The following is a 21,022-nucleotide window of genomic DNA, read 5'->3' as shown; positions in this document are numbered from 1 at the left end:
CTCTGTGAGTTTGATACTCTCTGCTACAGACTGTGTTGAATATCTGGAATCGGATATGCTCATCCTTTCTCGGACACTGTGCTTGCCTTTTCATAAGAATCTGGACTCAGCCTGGGGCCGGGTCTTGCAACCTGAGCAATGTGAGCTGCAGCTGCATCCATGGCAGCAGATGAGATTGCATTATTAGGGTCTTTTGCGATGAATTCCTTGGTGTAATTGTGCAGGCCTCGGACTCTCACCTCAGACCGTCCTGCAAGGACGCTATACCAGTGTTTCTTCTCTGCACACTACTGGTGCAACCAAGGAAGTGTTCTCCCCGTTATATCTCCTGCAGTGAAAAGATCAGCTAGGGTCGCCTGCCCTGGGATTTCGTTAGCTTTCAAATTGGAGACGGTCTTCATACAGGAAGTTTTTGTTATGTATTATTGCTCTATTGTTTTGATAGTTCGGAAACTCCTCCCATGGTGAGTCACCACTTATTTCATTAGTAGGGGTCTCAAATAATCTAGACAAAGATTATTTTCTGGATAGTAGCAAGACTAGCCAGAGTGCAAAGTTGTGCTGGCAATTGGGCTTCTCAGTTTGGCATCTGACTGGGCATTTTCTGTATATCGCAGTGTGAAGTCCTACAAATAGAAGGGGCTGTTAAGTGATTCATACCCAAGTGAAAGCATCTTGGAGGAAGTAATCTGTTGGAAGACATTGCTTTTCTCATTGAAACAGTTCTTCTGATGCTTACTCTGTCCTTGTAGATTCTTTCACCCATCCTTCTTGCTTTCACGTAATCCATTCAGAGTTAGCATTCCCTCTGTCTACTGGTGCAAGCACTGTGCAGGCCTGATGGATTGTGTGCGGCACCAGTTGGGCTCTAGGAGTGGTGGTGTGGAAGTGCCCATGTGAGTGTGTCTGGTGCTACCTTTTACTGTAACTAGTGTTTCCAAGGTCATGGAGCCACAGATTGGGGTATTTCCAAGGCGAAGGCTCTGGAGAGGACGAATAGTGTAAATCTGCAATCTTGTTATCAGCAGGTAAGAATATTTCACCATTAATGGCATGTTCACATTGTGTGGTGTAATGTACCAAAAGACTGAAGCTTTTACTTCTGGGATAATCACTTTTTTCACACATTCACGGGTTATGTGGTGATGGGATGATCTCCTGACAACGGTGGCGTGAATCCGTATGGTGCTGTTGTGCATGCTAAGTTTAAATTGAAATGATATTTTATGATGGCACATCTCCAGATACATTAGAACCCTGCTTTGGTCATGCAATGGTAATGTGAGATAGTAAAGCCTCTGAAGTTTGTTTTTGTTCTGTTAGTGTGGCGATAGTATCCACACATGGAAGGATGAATGCGTGCCCTCATCTACCTGCTAGTAAACGATAACCCGTTCAGTTATGCTTTACAGTCCGGATGTATATCTGCTTCCTTTGTATGCGCCACATTTTCCTGCAATGGGCTTGGTCTTTCCACGATTGGAAGTAGTAAGAATCATCCTGACTTATGTGGCCAACTCCTTGTGTCTCGTGATGACCCAACATAGAGTAACTAGCTGATGGTAATGCATGCACCAACATGCGCATGGTTTGCTCCAACTCTGTGCAAATCACTTGAACTGGTGCTGCCGCATATTCTGTGATAGCAAAGTTGAATAAAGTGCCTGTGGCTGGGAAGTAGTGCTCTTACCACCCATGAGTTCTGCACTATGTTGGTGGCTGACAGCTGCAACAGTCACAGGTGAGGGTTGGGGTAGGCCACTTACTAAGCGATGTGTCCACCAAGAGTCCACTTAGCCTTCTGTAACCAGAAGGGTTTGCAGAAATACCCTCAAAGGGAAGTCCTCCCAAGAGGGACAACAATAATCTGTGTTGCATGAGTGCCAATTTAGGGTCCCCTACACTTGCGACTCAGAGCATGGTGTGTATACACTAACTGCTGGAAGGTGATGACCGACAGAGTTCAGAAAGTGCTGGAATGTAGCAAGTTAATCATTCCTTCACCACAGAACTCCTAAGCTTTCTTGAATAATAATCCAGACCGAGGTGGGATCTTGGATACATCAGAGCTTGAGAAAAACCATTACTCTCCCGCTTGCGCTGGAGCTGTAAAACTAGATAACTATTCAGAGCCTATAGTGGGCTAAAGCCATGAGGGCGACCCTTGGCTGGTGTGTGAAAAGAACTTCCTGCTGGAAAGTAACCAAGGATACGGGGGATAAAATGGTAATTGCTGTGGCTATCCTCTAAGGCCCAGAGAATCATAGCTATACCTTGCAGGTGTGTGCTGAGTGTGCGTCCACAGAACCATGTAGGGCCCCTCAAGATCAGTGGACATGCATATCTACGCCTCAAGCAGCCAGCAAAGAAGGAAGTGTGCTAGCGCAAATTTAAACACCCTGAGATTATGAGTGAAGTGAAGGAAGCCCTAATGGTCGACGCCCCTGGGCTTCTATTATTTAGAGTGGTAAATTCACTGCACTGGGATCAGTCCTTTCAGTGTAGGCCCCTGTACTTGGTTTTCTTAATACTCAATCGGATTACTCTGAGCCATAGTTTGCCCTTTTATGTTTTAGCTGCCTTTCTCACATATCCTTTAGGAATTCATCCAACCAAGGTCTCTAAAGATGAATCCGGGACAGGGGCGTTAACACTCTTGATTATTGCCCCTCCTGTTCACAGTTGGAATTCAACAACCTCGTCTTTTTTTTCCCTTTACTCTCATCCCCCTTAACCATGGGCATCCCTCCAACCCTTCTGATACTAAGAATAAAGGTGTCGAACTTCAGTTTCCAGGTGTGTTGAGTGTACTGTCCCTCTTCCACTGTGGCAGAGCACGGTTGCTATCATCTTGATCAGGCTTTTTGCTTTGACTTAGTTGAAGCTTTTAAGTGTCAGGTAATTGTAGCCCTTTTTGGCCTAATGATGGCGCTCACAGGTGTTCGCTATTGTGGCTAATACCCTAGTGTGGCATCTATCCGAGTTCTTTTCACCGTTGTGCTTCTTTTTTAGGGATTAATTTCCTTGTCTGTAGATCCAAGTACTCCAGAGATAAGGGCTTCAGGCCGATCTGAGGTATGACAGTGGCCCATCACATTTCCCCTGCGATACCTTCTGTGCACTTATCTGGCTACGCTCCTTTGTGGATACCATAGAGAAAAGCTTTCTTTCTGAGTCTTTATCACAATGATCAGACTTATGCTGACTATTCCCTTTCTAGCCCTCCCTCACGCCCCACTTTTGACTTCCCCATCTAGATTCTGTTACTACTGAGGGTTCACCAATTTGCATTACTGACACTGGTGCTATTGAGCCTCAGCTTTTCTAAGTCTCCATCTCCCCAGGTGTCTGTGGCTTTAATGGATCACCCCGGGACACCAGCCGTTGCCACCCATGATCTCAGATGGTGACACAGCTCCGTGCTTTAGCAATTAGTCACTGGAGGCAGGATGTCATTTACCAAAGGCATTAACAAGACTGACTAGAACACAACAATATACTCCAGCATGCATGTGGCGTGAAGGCTATTGAAGTGCTATGGAAGTTGTAGCCAGGAGGCCTTTTAAGAATCGGACTAGATTCCTGTACCCAGATATAGGTCTTGCTTCTAGGGTATAGGTGTGTGATCCATGTTGCCCTGATGTTGCCTCTCCATGGTTTAGATAAAGTAATTGTAAAAGAAATTCAAATAACTGGAGTGTATTTAACACCAAGTCTCTGCATCCTTTGAAGTCTTCCTTTTATGTATGCACGGTTAGGTTTTAGTGCCTGCAGTGAATTCATCAAAGCGTGCGAACCTTTGGTCTTGGGATCCGGAAGAGGAACGCAAGCGACAGGAGCGGTGGCAGCAAGAGCAGGAACGGTTGCTTCAGGTGAGTGGCATTTGGTTTTGCCTTTCAATGGATCCTTTCACTGCATGTCCTAGCTTCAATGATTGTTGCACCCATCATTGCAGTAGAGGTGTACGCTCCCTCCAGAGATTGTTCGGTTTCCTCATGTACTATGAACCTCTGCAGAGCCTGAATGATTCTTTATCCCTCAGGAGTCCCGAGCAGCGAGGCTACCCACTGCGATCATTTCCCACCACGTGTTCTTCTATTATATGTGTACCCTGCCTGTGATCTTCTAAAGTTTGTGTTCTGGGTTCCAGCACTGCAAATGAAGTAGCATGTCACTCCTAGAAGGATTTCCACTAGCTCATGTCAAATGTAGCTTGAATATTTAATTCCTACTACCGTCTTCTTTGTGTGATGATGGTCAATCGTCCCTATCTTGGTACACTTATTTTAATAGTTGGCGCCTTGAATGCAAAGTTGCAACATGTAATTGCCAATGAACATCATTATTACATCTCTCCCCAAAGTTTGAGTTTTTAATAGACTGATGTACTTTGTAGCCATGTAGTGCACTGTCTTGAAAACGCCTTCCCATGTTTTCTTGCAACCATTGATTTTTGCTTATTTCTAGCTGTACAAACAGTATTCTGGAACATTTCAGTACATTTTTTAATATTAACAGGTATTCACCAATGCAATCCTTTTCAGTTCTTAGATTCCAAAATTCCTTCTACTTCCAAGAAAAAACATTTCTATATTTTCTATATATGCCAACAGTAAAAGTAAATTATCTCGAATAGTAAAATATACGTTGTTCAGGCAGGGAAAAGATAGCATGGAACACTTGCTCATTGTCACAAAACCGCATATATGGAATGGGCACCCAGTCTTTCTACCAAAGAATGTCACCGCAGATTTGTATTCTGCAGATTTCCTGAACAATGTAGATGCTTGGTTTGGGTGAGGCTATATTTTAATGGGGGAGGTGCGGGGGTTGTGGAGAGTGCGGGGACACCGTCTCCACCCTCTACATTTTGCTGGAAAATCTGTTGTTAGTTTCAGTGCAGTCTCGAGGAATCCAGGCCCGTGCACTCTTGGCGCATTGCACTTTGGGTGATTCATCCAGGGGTGATGCTCGGTCTGGAATAGCGGCTCTTGGCAGCTTCTAAATAGAAGCTTGTGTTTGGCAGTTACCTGTATTTATTATGATGGCAGAGAAAGTATAACTGGTGCACACAATGAAATGTTTTATAATCTTTTATTTGTTAAATTCAGCGTGGCACTGCTCGTTTAAACCAATGTTTTGTGCTCATTTGGCAGTAGTTCCATTTTGGATGAACTCGCTGTTCGCATGAATCGGTTTCAGCTGTTATCTCAAGACCAGCGGGTATTTTTCACCTCCCTTTCAAGTTGTTGGTCAGGCTAACCCTACTCCCTGTCACCATTCTTACTGACCAGTGTAGTGACCCTTTTGGGTGATATTCATGGTTATCACCAGGGAGTGCCTACTTCTCCGTTCAATACGAGGGAAAAAGTCATGAAGTGTTGATAACAAGGTCGGCTGTAACAGTAATTTCTCTGCAAAATACTGCTAGAATGATCGTCTGCCGGGTTCACAATTTGGAGTAATACCTCTGGCATTATTCTTTTCCAATAGCGCCGAAAGTAAAGTCCTACAACGGATTTTCAGCAAAGTCTGCCTATTTTTACCTCCACCCAAATGGCACCAAAAAGGAAAATGCACCGTTTTCTAGAACAGAATGGATGTGCAGTGATGTCCTTCATTACAATAAAAGAATTATATTTCGTGCATAGTAAGGGGTTGAAAAGGTGGGCAACTCGGATACCCCCCTCTCACCACCTTACCCATGTAATGGAAAGATGGATTAGTATTGTCCTCTTTCTGCATTTAAACAAATGTGCAGTCGTGGTTTTAACCAGTACTGAATGTTATCCATTTCCACCGTTACATTGAAGGTGGGAATGGGTTAAAAAGGGGGAATATATGCCCTTCAAGGCTATCATTGATGAAGGTGGTATTTCTTGAATCTGGTATGCCAGAAATACAACCTCTGATACCACTTTGCCAGTGGTAAACTCTCAATAGGGTGGCCATGCAGAATACCATCGGCAGGATCATATTTACCACCGGCAGGAACTCCATCCAATCAATCAAAGTTTTATTTCAGATTTCTCTATTTACAATACACAGAGAAACACATGAACAGATCAACAAAACAATTACAACATTATACAATCCAATTTAAAATCTTCCAGCTCCAAACATGTTTAAAAGAGACGGTATAGTTAACTTCAAGGTGGGTAAAAACATAACTCTATTCGCCCGCATTGTGTAAAATATGCAATCTGAGGTCTAAAGCTCTTTTTAAAATTCCTGCGAGATCATACAAAAGGGAAGTATCCTCTGAATTTAGGACAATAAACATTGCTTCCTTAAAAACCCTAATCTGCTTAAACCTAAAATACGGTTTTAACCATTCCTTCTTCAAATCACGATAATGTGGACAGATGAGAAAAAGATACTCGTCTAACCCTGTGTTACAGCCACATTTACTAGAACCCTTCATCGAGCTCATCCTTTTGGACAGAGGCAATAGATTTAAATGTGACAAAATCAGCAGCCTTCTGCCTCCACCCAGCTCTTTATCAGGCGCCTTATATGTACTCCTCCTTATTTAGTTTGTCCAGTTTTGATCTTAATCCTTCTCTGGTTCCAGTGAATCACTAACACTTTGTTCATCCCCTGCAGCTGCTTTCTTAAGTTAATTTAGTAGTTTATTCTTTTTTTTTTAATTCACTGAAGTTTAGAAGCAGTTATGAAAACATCCAATCTGAATGTAGAGCAGATACACACATCTGCCTATTGTACTCGACGGATGTGGCAGAAGGGGCAAGAGTGCAATGACTGGCTTTTTGGTAAATTCAGATTAACGGGCAGGAAGAAACAAAAGTACATTGTTTAATTCAAGGGGTTTTAATTGTATGGAATCTAAATAAAAAGAAATCTGATAAAGAAAATGTGGCACAGTCAATAAATACAACTTTCGTTAGATGTTTTGGTGGCAGGGAATACAAAGAGCCGAACTGTAAGACTAAAGACGGGTAAGATTGTGCACAGGAAACCCTGGATTAAGGGCCATTATTGAAGAAAAACATATATAACTTAGTAACATTGGCAACATCATTTTTTACTTCCCATAGATTAGCATAAGGAAAGAGATAAAGGTAGCATGGCAAACTACTAGAATGCAAGTGTCCGACAACTGAGTTTAAGGGGTTTTATTTTTAATGTTGTTAGGTGGTCTGGAACTGGATTGTCAAGCCCTAATGTGTTCTATTAGTTCCTAGATGTGCCTTTCTGAAAAGCCCCTAAAAATGGTGCCTCCAAATTCCAGGGTTCTGTGTTACTCAATTCATTCTCTTTCTCAAGTGGCTTTACAAGCGTGATCTTTGTGTTCTAAGTTGCATCACTTCTTTCGAATCACTTTATCGAATGGCCCTTAAAACTTTCAGGTGTCTCACCTGCCAGTACCTGGAGATCTGACGTCCAGGTGGTCAGGACACGGCCATCGCTATTGGATCCAGTTCTTGTTAGTGGACCAGTGGGGAAGGATCACCTGTACATGGGGTCTTCGGGGAGTGGAAGTGGGACACCGAGTGTTGAGACCAGTATCCCCTTCCTTGTAACACCTTTTCCCCAATCCTACCTTGTAGGATATTTAGAAGCTGTACCCCAAACCCGCCCGCCTTCCCACACAAACACTTTCTTACACTGTAACAGACAACAGACTAACACCAGAGACGTTTACCTGACATGTCCCAACACACAGGTCAGGCAGAGTCAGGCAATTGAGAATAATTATGCACACTTGAAGGCTCTTTACCTTGCCCACAGGGATAAAAGGCAGAGCGCAAAAGCATACTTCGAGCAAGGCCGAACGCACAAGGAGACAGCCACGCCAAACCGGCAGTTCAAGCAGAGGAGAAAGGTGGTGAGACCTAGAAGGACGATAAAGGGAGATTTACCGTGCCCTTTTCAACTCAGACCTGCAAAGTTCCCGAAAGGGAATTTATAAGACCGGGATTTGTAGCTGGCGTGCGTATCAGCAGAGGTCACTTGTACACGGGGGCCTCTCGCTTTGATAATGCAGGTGGAGAGGCAAGCTGGCTCCCTTGGTACTATCTTTGACTCCAGAGAAGCCAATGGGTTCAGCAGAGCTGGGGAGTTGGAGGAAGCTGATAGCAAACAGAACTGTGTTGAGCCCAAGGTTGCAAGTAGCAACATTGTGAACGCAAGGAATTTGTACAAGAAAGAACTTGTGTGTGTGTGTGTGTGTTTTGAACTTTAAAGAAAGCCCAGTTGAGGTCCAGCTTCAGAAGTGTCCAGCATCACGTGGGCGCTCATTCGAAAGGCTCTGACCGGGTCCTGCTTTAAAATCTGCAAGAACCAGAAGGCCCTGGGAAATGGTGGCTTGGGGAGTCAGTTGTCCTACAAGGGTCAAGTCAAATCCCTTGTACAATCGAAAGTCTCTGGCCCGTTGCTAAAGGAAAGCTAGGGGAACGGAACCCTGCTTTCCAATAAGATTGTGAACTGTGGAATAAGGCAAGTGTGAACCCGACCGAGGGATCCCGAAAGAAAGCTAGAAGGGAACCAACGCTTTCTGGTGAAATTCAGTAAAACATGAACTGTGTTGAAAATACATGAACTGTGTTAAAGTAGGCCGTAGTGAACCCGACAGAGGGAGGCCCAAATTACAAGAGGCATCTGTGCCCGGCGGAGGAGGGAGATCCAATGGGCGAAGAGCAATACCAAAGGAACTTTTGTTTGTTTGTAACTTTGAATCAGCAAGCCTTCTAAGGCAAGAGACTTTTGCAGGAAAGAGACTTGGCCTCTGAAGGTTGTGATATCATTGAGCTGGAACAGTAAACCTCGTGCTGACGAGGCAAAAGAGTGTGCTGTGCGCGAGAGTCCCGCCTTGTCCCATGCTTCAAGCGTGGGGACGGGAGACCGAGCCATACCATCCTGACTTAGCATTTTGTGAACACTTCTTCCTTTTCTGGTGAACATTATCCCACACTCTTTTTGTAATTTAGTAGTAAGGATTGGCAATAGGTTTTTAAGTAGGACTGCCTTATTATTTGATGGTCGTAGCTTGCTCCCATCTTAGATTCAGGTTTAGATTATGCGTTCATCTCACCCATTATAAAGATCAATAAACACCCTTGAACTGTGATCACTTGTGTCTGTCTTTACTGTTGCCACCATGAGTTCTTTACAGAACGTTGCCAGGGCCCCTGAAAACCAAATGATAGCACTACGAACGGGAAAAGATGTGTCCGGTGGATGGTGCAGCACCTGCCAATACCATTTCGAAGTGTGTATGCTGGTTATATAGGTAGACTGTCCCAGTCACTCAATTTGCTCATTGTAATGGGGGCATAGTCTCATTCTGCAATAGAGAGCCCCTTCCTAATGTCGATACAGAACCTCCATGAACAGTCAAGATCAAGGGTGATTATGGGGGCCCACTGAATAAGAAATTGCTTGTGTACACCCAACTTTAAGATCTAATCGACTTCCTCTCGTATAACCGCTCGTCGGGTTGGGGTAGAGGATATTTTCTATGCCCTCCTTCCCACTCGATGTTCTTATCCAGGGGCAACGTTAACTCAGCGTGGTTTCTCTGATAATTAATCTTGACCCTTCTGAATATGTTTTTTTAATTCTTTATTTTGTGGTCCTATCAATTCTTTAGGAAGGTATAGTAAACCTGACCTCTAGGGATCCTATACATCTTCCCCCTTAGCTAATGATTCAAGCAATGCGTTGTTTAGTCTTTCTATGTATGACTTTCATGCCCTGAACCAGTTGGCATGATATAGTTGGTCTTTCATTTGATGGTAAGACTTGTACGATAATTCAAATTGCTCACAAATTCATTTGCCCATAAGGCAACTGCCAATTGAATAATTTATAATCACAAGTGAGGACTTGATCCTTGATCTCCTTTTTTGAATGTGCTTCAGCTACATGTAGCTGTTCAACTATATTCATGTATCTACTTCTCTGGAGCCTTCTTAAGATTCTTTTTGACAAGGGTTTCGATGATCCTTATTCTTTTATGGGTGTTCTGAATCAACTTGACAGATTTTGGCTGGAGTTTTCTTAATTCCCCCCTTCTTTTCTGATCTCATCCAGGATGCCACATGGAGTTTTCCCATAAATCAGCTCAAACAGGAAATAACCAATAAAGGCTTGGAGTATTCAGGTTGGAAAATGAGATCCAGGCTAATGGTGAACTGCAGTGCTTCTCATCTTTGTCAATTACCTCCCTTAAGAGTTCCTATCCATACCTATCTCATGGGTGGTGCTTTGACCAGAGGCATGCTTTTTTAGCATTTCATTGCAGTGGGCTCTTTGGGTCTTTCCTGAAGTTCAGTGGTTTGGGTGGCGCCTAAGTACCCCTTAAGAACTGTGAGTGTGTTGGGTGGTTTGTTGTAAATTAAGGTTTCAACTTCTGTTTATTAGAAATCAGGCAGTGGTTGGGATAATCACCTATAAGGGCCAGGCATTTACCCTACACCTAAACTGTGAGGTCCTTTCAGCGAACGTTCCCAGCACAAGGTGTCAAAATGGGAACAATTTCAAGGTGTCAATATTCCGACTACGGTAGTTCTATATCTTTTCTGAAGACTACAATTCTCCTTCTGTCCAGAAGATGGACTTTTAACGGGGGTTCCAGTTTTCGGTCATTAGTAAAGAGTAGTGATATGGAGAAAAGCCCATGGGATTTCCCTCTCCAACTTAACAAGATGTTCCTTCTTGGGAATGTGCTGAATAAAATGTTGTCTGGTTGGGTCAAACTATAAAGTAGCAGGGTTTTCTCTCTGCTGAGGTTACTGCCCTCCCTGAGGCCCTCAGTATGGCATCCAGCTGCTTCTTGGCTTAATTCACAGTTGCAGCGATAAAGCGGCCAGCTGCTACTTGTAATCCAACCAAGAGGATTGGGCTTGGCCCACATGTTGCTTTTCCAGGGATATTTTGCCTGTCTCCCTAATAATGTCCTTCTTAATGACAAGCAGAATTTGTCCCTTCATGGGTCACTAAGGGCTCCTACTCCTATAACCTTACACCTCTCACTGCATCACCGGCTTTATCAGCTAGCCAAGTTGGCCTCCCAAAATTCACAAGGCTTCTGGTTTTCAAAAGCTGTGTCTATAGTCTGGCTTTAGGCTCTGCTTCTGCGGTTCTGGAATGTGATTCTCACTCCCTTTTTGCTCTCTTGCTCTAGGAGGTCTGCTTCTACTCTTTGCCTTGCTTTGGCCTTTCTTCTGTTGTATGCCTTGGATTGCTCTAATGGCCTAAAGCGGATATGTGGCTTCCTGGGCTTATATTTGGCACATAAGTCATCTTTGCCCCAGTTAGAAATCATGCACCTGTTATCTGGATTTCTGCTGCTCTACATTTCCCTTGGCAGGGCCAGAACACACATCAGTGTACGTTGTAGAACGCCCAGCTGGTATGAAGATTCTCGTGTGTCCGCAGGGATCCCGGTTTACAGATGGGCCCCCATGGCAGTCCACTGTGACTTGCCCTGTACTTTGGTCCATTCTTATATCCAGGTGCTGGTCTCTCATAACTCGGGAGGGATTAGATCACCACTGGCATATGTCTCCTCAAAGTTTGTTTCTTCACACTAGGGAATTTCTATCTGGTTCCACAGTTTTAAATAGTTGTGCTTGCACAGAATAAAACATGTGTCTGGCTCTTGCTATGCACCTAGGTTATAACGCTTGCCTAAGCTTACGTTCTTTCGGGGTGGTGGTGATCACCCGCCCCAAAATGAATGCTGAATTTGGGATCATGGCCTTGGCAAGAGAGTAATGGTGTGTCATTATCACACCTAAGATCACATTACTCAGATGAGTGCAAGGCTGAGGACTCGGAAGGGGGCTCTGCAGCTCCCACCCTGCAACCCCTGGTAGCCAAGAGCTTTTGCAATCCTATCCTGGTAGGCCTGGTTTCCTGGCCTTTGACCTTGGAACAAAATCAGGAATCTGACTTGGTGACAGGTGCTCTTATGGCTCAGGATCTGCTGGAGCCAAACACAAAACAGTGGCTCCATGTTTAACTGTTTCCGGACTCTTCACACCTTCTAATCTTTGGTGACCAATTAGCTCACATATCAGCCGTGCTAACTAAACCATTTCCTTTAATCGCTGCAAGAGGAACTTTCCCAAAATTGAAAAATACTATGCCGATTTTCTCTATGGTGCTTTTCTATAAACTGCCATATTAACTTCGATTAAACTCTTCAAAGTCAGACCTGGTCTGGGTGCAGTCCACTCATAACATCTAATGGGGGCAGCAATTATGCAGGCCAGTATGGATTAGTACTCTATCTTCTCCCAGAATAGTATAGTTTGATGCACTATACAAGTCCAATCTCGTAGCTGATCTCAAGGTTTTGTAGAAGTGTCTTAGGAGTATGTATGATTTCTCTCGTCCTCACTGATATCTATTGGCCCCCTTTTGCACCTCTTTCCACTCCTTCTCACTCAGTCTTGACAGCATTCACATGACTCACAAGTGCTCTCTATCATTTAAGCATATGACGGGCTGCCCCTTCCTCGTTTTCCTTAGTCCGTTTTCCTCCGGACCAGCGATCATAGAAATGGTTGACAGACTGGTTACTTAAGGTGTCTTCCCGTTCTCAGTGGTCACACTCATACTAGATGAGAATGGTTGGAGGCAGCTCAGAGGGGAACTAACGGCAACACTAGCACATGTTCTGTTTTAACAAAAGGAACAAAACCAAGATGTTAAAACTGCCCGTTATCCTAGCATCTACTCAGGAGGGATTTTTCAGGTTTGTTGAAGACTCTGTGTGAACCACACATATATTAAGAGCTAAGCATTGTTCTAGATATGTTGGTTTGTATACTTTAACTAGTGATAACATGCTGGTTACCTCATGGATAGCAGAGTAAGCAAATCTGTTGGTTTCTACTTCAGTGCGCTATATTTTATCTCGGAGTGGCAAATTAATATTTAGGGCCCATCATTCATACAGCAACACCATCCTCTTGGGTTGACATATCGATCAGACGAGTGCTGCACATACTTCTCCAGACCTCACTTTAACCCTTACACATGTATACATTAATGTGTATGTTCATTAATACACGGATTCTGCACACTGTTTGACCTCAACTACCTTTGGAGGCTAAGGTGTTATGCATCATAATGATACTCATTTTATTGACCCTAGGCATTTGTTATGCATATCCTTCCAAAGCACAGAAAGAGGGAAAATCTAGTGCCGTACTTGCTGAAGGGTTCTACAGCAAATGGCATAAATGATAACACAGCATGTATGTCTAGAATGGGATGGCTAGAAATGGGAGGGTCAACACTAGGTCAACAGTGGCCTGTCTGTTACTAATTTGTAAATCAACCTGTGGGGTGTTATGCAGGTAATTGGAAAACTGCTCTAGAAAGACTACATGTTACAATCTAGCCACCTATTGAGGGACTATGAAAGGATTTGCCTATCGTTGTTTACTTTTGGTAAATGGGCACCCATTCAGTGACCCACAAGCCATCATCACCATTTGGCAATTCTTCCATTTGAGAGGATGATAAGGTCATGGGTGAGGGTCCAGGATGATGGAATGTATTCTCTGGCAGTGGCGGAGGCCGCTTCAGGTGCTGGGGAGAGAAGGGTGGAGCCTCAGAAGGCTCTAGCCTGGCTAAATATTTTCAGGGAAGTGGCAGTAAAATGTCCTCCGAATTAGCGAGATAAGTAAGTAATGCAGGCATGGTAACATCGGACAAATGTTATAAAATATTCACAACACAATTTATGAGACGTATTGTGTATAAAGTCATATAATTTACTGTCAGTTTTGTAGGGTAACACATGAAAAACTCCAATAAATGCCAAGTCACCATTAATCTAAAGGAACATTTTACATCATTTTCATGAAGCCTACATTGCCACTAAGCAACTTTCATGATATTCTGCCCACAATATATGAAAGCTTTTTAACTGCAAAACACTTTAATGATGCTTCACCCACAATATATGCCGGGATTGCCACTATACAAAACTTTCATGATGTTATGCCCACAACATAGGCCATTATGTGAACTTTAAATCACTTTTAAGTAGCGCCCAAAGTATTGTCAGCATTCACACTGCAAATCACTTGATGAGGTAGCACCCACACTATGTCGGTCTTCCTATTGTAAATAATGTTCATGATGGCAGTGCTGCTGCGAGCCGCCTCTGGCAAACACATGCGCACATCACACTCGTGTTCATACAATCACACATGCACTCACTGACTTGCACACACTCCTTTAAACTCTTGCGCACACATACATTGCATAACATTTGAAGCGTGCATGTATACTTTTAGGTTATCTGCTTCAGTCTTCTCTCCGGTCAGGCTGGAGATCATGTCAGTCAGAGGAAGGAAAACATTTATTTTTTAATATTGGTCATTTATAAGGCGCTTATGCTACAAGGCAGTGTTTCAAAGCGCCACAAGGGAGAAAAATAAACAGTAGAAATAACAATGAATAAATAGAAAGAAACAGCAGTCCTACTAAGCCTTGTGATATTCGAAGCGTGCAAGAGCAGTTAAAAGAAAGGGAAACCTAGGGGGCAGGGGGAGGGTAAGTGCTTTTAGGGTCCCCTAGGGGATGAAGTGACAGAGGTGCCCGTTGGGGAGGCAACCGGTAAGTGCATGGTCGGAGACAACCCGATGGAAGAGGGAGTTCTACCGTCTAACAGGTAAGTGTGGCGCAGAGGCGAAACCACCCGACGGGCGGATATGGGCCCAGTGGGCAGTGCAGGGGATTGCTGGGGGCGATTGGGCAGAAAGCCAGGAGCCTATTGGACTCTTGAGGGACCAAGCTGCCAATCTCTGCATCAGAGGGGATGGTTAGTATGGGAAGGGTGAGGGGAGGAGAAGAGAAAGGTCTTGAGTTGTTTGCGGAACTTGAGGTGGTCCGGTTCAGGACAGCGAGAGGGGGAGACTGTTCCATAGAAGGGAGCCGGCTGAGGAGGGAGATCTGCTCCAAGCTGTCTGCTTGGAGAAACATTTGATAAGAAGAGAGTTGGAGCCAGAAGATCGGAGGGATCTGGAGAGTATTTAGTAAGAGAGAGTTGCAGGTAGCATGGTCCTAGGCCCCAGACAGCCTTGTGGATGATGCAGAAGCTTCTGAATTTGATCCTTGCAACAACCAGGAGCCAGTGGAGAGATTTAAGGGCTGGAGAGATGCGGTCCTAGGGCTTGAGGCCAAGGATTAGTCTGCATCCCCTATTCTGGATTAGTGGATTAGTTGAGGAGGCCGGAGCGAAGAAAGAGACAGCTTGATGAATAGGCTGTTACAGTAATCTAGCCTGGCGAGGCCCAGAGATCTAGAGACATTGTGATTCTGGGGGAAGGTGAGGAAAGGGAAAATGCCTCTAAGGAGGTGAAGTTGAAAGTGGGCCTTCTTGGCAAGGCCCAAGCTGTGAGAAGTAAAGGAGAGAGGAGTCGAAGATGACCCTGAGATTTCTGGCCTCAGTGGCAAGTGAGCCCAAAGAGGGCAGCCAAAGTCGAAGTGGGAAACAGGGAGCAGGAGTCCCGAAAGGCAGGATCTCAGTCTTACTGGCATTAAGACAGAGGTCATTGGAGGTGCACCATGACTGAATAGAAGACAGGCAGTCGGGGATGATGGGGGAGGAGGAAGAGGGGAGCTTAAAGAAGAGTTGTGTGTCATCAGCGTAACACTGGAAATGAGAGAAAACAGAGATCAGGTGAATATGAGGTGCTTAGTAGATGTTGAAAAGCCAAGGCGAGAAGATAGAGCCCTGGGGAACACCACAGGTAGAGAGTGGTGGAGGGGAAGGGGCCCAGGAGCACCTGGGAGGGGCGTTTAGTAAGATAGGAGTTCAACCATACAGTGCCAGGTCTGAGATAACAAGTTTATCTTGGAGCCGCTTTATGGGGATAGAACGGTTGAGCGTGTCAAAGGCGGATGAGAGGCCAATGAGAATGAGTACAACAGGAGAGGTAGAGTCAGGATTTAAGAGCAGTTCTCCGCAGGTGTTCAGGAGAGCAGTTTCCGTGCCTCTGTTAGCCTGATGAATGCTCATGTAAACAACCAGTAAGCTCAGTGTGTTGTGTCAGTTGGGGGATGGACAACTTCTCGAGGAGTTTCCCAAGGAAGGGTGTAGTAGAGATAGGGCGTTAGTTGGCCAGACATGAAGGGTTGGCAGAAGGATTTTTTTTAGGAGTGGGTGCACAAGGGAGTGCTTGGTAGAGGAAGAGAAACAGCCAGATTCTAAGGAGTGGTTACAGAGGTCAGCAAGAGTCGGAGCGAGGGAGGAGATGTTCTCCTTAATGGTTTTGGAACAACAAGGGGACACCTGTTTGGATGAGACCATAATAGAGCATGCTACTCTAGAGATCACATCTGTTGTGACGGTGAGGAGGAGAGAGTGGGTGCGTGGAAGGGAGGCCAAGGGAGACCGGGGAGGGAAGGAGGAAGGGGAGGAAGAGAGAGTGGTCAGGATGTCCTGAGATTTAGAGGAGAAGTGGATGGCCAGTGCAGTACAGTGGGCCTGAGATGGAACAGGGGAGGTGGAGACTGCAGATGGATTGACTAGTTCCTTTCAGATAGATTTCAGCCGTGTTGTTATTGGGTGTGAGCCCTCTTCCTGGAGTGGATAGAGAGACAGTATTGCCTTTGGAAAAGGCAACAGGCCAGTTTGTCAGGGATGAGCCAGAGGTCTGCCATTTCCATTAAGCAACTCTGCACTTGCGTTTGTTACGTTTGGAGCCTGGTTTCAGGTGGATCCTCATGACGGGGATCAAGAATGTCGAGAGTGTTAGTGATAGCAAGGTGGAAATTGGCAAGGACAGAAACAGTGCGAAAGTCAAGAGGAGGGGAAGTAGGAGGGATGAAGGTGGAGGCAAAAGCAGCAGCTGACGCCCGTTTCATCGGACGAATGACCACAAATGAGGGTGGCAGTGCTGGTGGAGTCTCAGGCAGGGGGATGAAGAGTCCCAAATAAGAGGAGAGAAGATAGTGGCCAGACCAGGAGAGAGGGGTAGTGAGAGGGTTGGAGGGCGGGAGTTCAGCGGGGAGGAAGGCATCAAGAGTGTGTGTGCACCAAAGTGGGTAGGGCCGGAAGGGAGAATAATGAGGGAGAGCGAGGTACAGAGATCACAGAAGAGTGAGGAGGCAGGAACAGTGGAGTCAAGGTGGATATTGAAATCTCTGAGGAGGAGGAGTTTAGAGGTAGAGGTCAGAAGAGAAAAGGTGAAGACAGCCCATTCTGAGAGGAAGACGGACACTGGGCAAGAGGGACAGTAGTGGCAAGGGTGAGACAGACACCACGTTTGCAAACATAACTTAGGCATAGGCCAGAGTATCTCTTCTTGTTTGCTAAGCTACCTTGTGGGCAGCTTCTTTGTGACACTGCACTGCTCCGTATAGAATACTATAGCATGCAAAATGAGATCCCAGTTGCTTTGTGAAACTAGGCTGGGCTGGGCGGCAGGAGGAGAGGTGCGGCACACTGGGCTGTGCCATTAGATTGGCGTCTCAGGGGAGTGGAGGCATGACAGCCCCCCCCACCCTGTCCCATGGTGCTCACCAATGTTGGGGTACTGCAAGTTCAAGAGACTGATATATAATGTGCATGCATATCATAAGAGGATGGTATACTACAAAATGTGTTGCTCTCGTTTTGAACCACTGAAGTTCACGAAGAGTGAAATAGAATAAAATCCAAGCATTCCTTCGTAAGGAATATTCATTTCATATATTCCATTATTAATCCAATGGATCGCTACAGTGATGCATGGAGATGGGTTAATTGTCCCACTAACTTTTAAGAAGAACTGTTAAGGCTTAGCATTAAATGATCACAGTATGGAAAGGCAGGGTTTTAAATGTATTTACTGTTTTTGGATCAAGTTGGGATGCTATTGATGTCTACTTTACGATGATAATGTTGACCATGGGTTATACTGCCAGACACAGTTAGGCTTTTCATCCTGCTGGCTGCCTCCCCACACTGCATGCTGATGTCCACACGCCCCCCTGCTGCTCGGGCAATGCCATGCAAACCCCATAAGTGGATGAAGGGCACGTGCACATTTCCTTGCCTGTAATTTGTCGTTCTGAGTACATTGTACTGCAATTCTGTGACAGGAGAGGTACCAGAGGGAGCAGGAAAAGCTGAAGGATGAATGGGAAAAAGCCCAGAAAGAAGTAGAAGAGGAGGAGCGTAAATACTACGAGGAGGTACTTAATGTGCTCGCTTTGGCTACATGTAATATGCGTTTGTGTTACACTAATAAAATAGCATCCCAGCACCTGCATGTCTGTCTCGTTTTCTTTCAGTTGGTCTTATTTCTGTTTGTGGGGGGAATGCATGACCATGCATTTACTGTATCCGGCTTTTCAAGGCCCTACAAACGCACTCATTTCATTTGGAGAGGGTTGTAAATGGCACTGGTGCCACGAGCGGATTACTGTTAATGGGTAATTGAAAGTTATTTGCGTCAGAAGGCATTCTTTATTGTCGCCTATTGTTTAGTGCGATGCTTAAATCACATTTGTACTATTTGTGCCACACATCCAAAGTATCGGAATGCGGGAACAGGTCAACAGGTCAAATCAAGCAAGATGGAATTGAGAATGTATGTTCAAACCTGGGCGCAGAGTATTAATATTAGTTCTCTGGAAGATGGGTAGGTTTTCTCGCCTTTCCTATGCCACTGTTAACAGGACATTGGGCCTGATTACGAGTGTGCTGGTCCGGTAACAACAGTGTCGGTAAGCCTACCGGCGCCCTCCCAGGCTGCATGCGGCTGCCGTCCCGCCCTCCAGGCCTGACCTGGCGGGGCGGGACGGCAGCCGCCCGCCACCCGCAGACTTTCCCGGAAACCACCAGCACCATTATCAACCCTGCCAGTGCTTCCGTCATCCCCATCGGACTCAATGGGAATGGGGAATTAACATCTTTCCATCGCCTGACTTCCAGGAGCACCAGGGTCGTAATACCCCAGTTTTTCTGTGGAGCCAGGTGCCGGAAAAATGCACGAGTCCGGCGGCAGCCTGTCCCTTTTACCGGCATGGATATGGCCTCACTCGTAATGAGGCCCATTGACTTATTCACGGCCGTTTGTGTTATGTAGGATTTTATTCAAAAGATTTCCAGAAGTGGTGCATTCTTATTTGGATACATATTTGTGATGATAAAAACTCAAAGCATTATAAATACAAGGTATTTGAAAGTATTTGTTTTCACTGCAAATCTGTTTGTATTTGTATTTGCCTTTGCACCAAAATTGCATCAAAGGCGTAGTAGCATATTCTTTAAGGAGGGTACCTATTGTATGGCCTGCAAAGGTGTAGAATGCCGGATGCGTTTTGTTCATGCATTTATTTTGATGCCAGCTTTTGCTGAAAGGGGTGTCTTTGCAGTGCACACTTCCAGTGCAGGAACAGGATACATTAATTTCTCCAGCATGGGGTCTGGCATGGATTCACATGCTCATGAATATTCCCCGTCGTCAGGCTGGGAATCCTCGGTATAGAAAAAAATCAGTATCAGTTTCGTTTCTGATCTGTATTTCTTAGTAGTAACCAATCACTGGTCTCTGGGTCATACTGCCCCCAGCCACTGACTGCCCTCTCCCTAAGCCCCGCCTCCGGCAGCCATCCTCAGATTTTTACCGCAGGTTCAAGTGTTGGGAGTCCTCGTGCTGTAGCTCTCAAGCTTTTGCTGCGTTTTCGCGCTTTTTCAGGAGATTTTTCTCATTTTTCGGTTAAATAGAGCCTCAAGCTCCACCATTTCTACATCCGATCAACGGGGATCCGTTTCGGAGTTTCTACGCCCCTCAAGGGTGAAGATTTCGTCGAGTTACGCTTTTGGAGGATTCCAGAAGTTCCGAGGCCTACCCCGGACATGGCCCAGGAGAAAGGAAGCTCGACGCCCAGGAAGCTGTTCAGGACCTGCCCTGGATGCCAGCTTCAGAATGTTTTCAAGGAGGACGAGCATTCGTTATGCCTCTACTGTCTCCATGAGGACAAGATGCACAAGGAGAAGGACTGTGCGTTTTGTGGGAACATGTCGGAGCGGACCATGAAGGATCGCCACCTCTGTCTCGCCAACTGGCTGTAAGGGAAGAGTCCGTCAGGCGAGAAGAAGAAAAAGAAGTCAGAGCGGTCTTCTAAGTCCTGTGAGGGCGCCCCGGCGACGGGGGCCCAACAAAAGGCTAAGCACCGCGAGTCCGCAGGCACCGGGAGCGCCGAACGGTCGGACTCCTTGGCTGCCAGACAGGGCGCATCCTCCCCGGCGCCATCAACCACGGGCCAACGCTCTGGCTCGGGTAAGAGGAAGTCCGAGAACCCGGCGAAGCTTCTGGAGAGGCCCCGGTTGATCTCGAAGATTCCGGCAGAGGGGGAGCGAGGCTCGGACCCTTCCCCCAAGGTGAAGGCCCCAGGCGTCCAGAAGGTGACGATGGCCTTAATTCACCCTGCTAAGAACTCGATTGAGGATGTCGCCGCGGCCTTGGCTCTGCCTGTGGAGGCTACACCAGTGGAGGCGCCCTCAGGACCCAGAGTCTCCCTGCCACCGCGTAGGGAGTCGTCTTTCAGGCCCATTGAGAAGACCCCCACGAAGTCCTCGTTGGAAAAGGTGGGGGAGGGGCTGGTAGCCATCATGGATACGGACACGACCTCTGAAGAAGAGCTCATCGAAGTCGTGGAAGATGCCCAGCCCATCGGGAGGGATCCCGACGAGGGCGATGACGAGAGCGACGGTGTCGCCGACAAGGCTCCTCAAGAGCCCTCGCGCCTGTCGTGCCCGGGCCGCAGGACACCTCGGCGGCCATTTTGTCAGCAATTCAGTCCTTATGCTCGGAGATAAGGACAAGGTTGCCCCTTCCCCCTGACAGAGGTACCTGAGCCAGACCCGACGGAGGAACCGGTGCCAGGACCTTCGGAGAGTCCACCGCATAAGAGGAGGAGGGCGCATCCTATGCCACCTCTCCCACCTCTGTGGCCCGCTCTGCCTTCCCCCCGGTCTACTACCCACGGGGATGGTACAGGCACGGACACGGCTACGACAGGTACAGATGACGACGGAGGC

General features: G+C 46.1%; 1 protein-coding gene across 2 annotated transcripts in view; it reads left to right on the top strand.

The window, feature by feature from the left end:
* Window positions 1-21,022, top strand: part of LIMCH1 (LIM and calponin homology domains 1) — a 1,245,196-nt gene that overhangs the window by 1,083,576 nt on the left and 140,598 nt on the right. For both annotated transcript variants that reach the window (XM_069631748.1, XM_069631749.1), the window contains 2 exons: window positions 3,759-3,872; window positions 18,076-18,168. In XM_069631748.1, the coding sequence (XP_069487849.1) occupies window positions 3,759-3,872; window positions 18,076-18,168 (207 nt within the window). The remainder of the gene's footprint in view (window positions 1-3,758; window positions 3,873-18,075; window positions 18,169-21,022) is intronic.

The sequence above is a fragment of the Ambystoma mexicanum genome, chromosome 6q, assembly GCF_040938575.1.
Source record: "Ambystoma mexicanum isolate Mex_15411 chromosome 6q, UKY_AmexF1_1, whole genome shotgun sequence".
NCBI lineage: Eukaryota > Metazoa > Chordata > Amphibia > Caudata > Ambystomatidae > Ambystoma > Ambystoma mexicanum.
The sequence above is the reverse complement of the archived record's forward strand: the minus strand, read 5'-3'. Positions and strand labels throughout refer to the sequence as shown.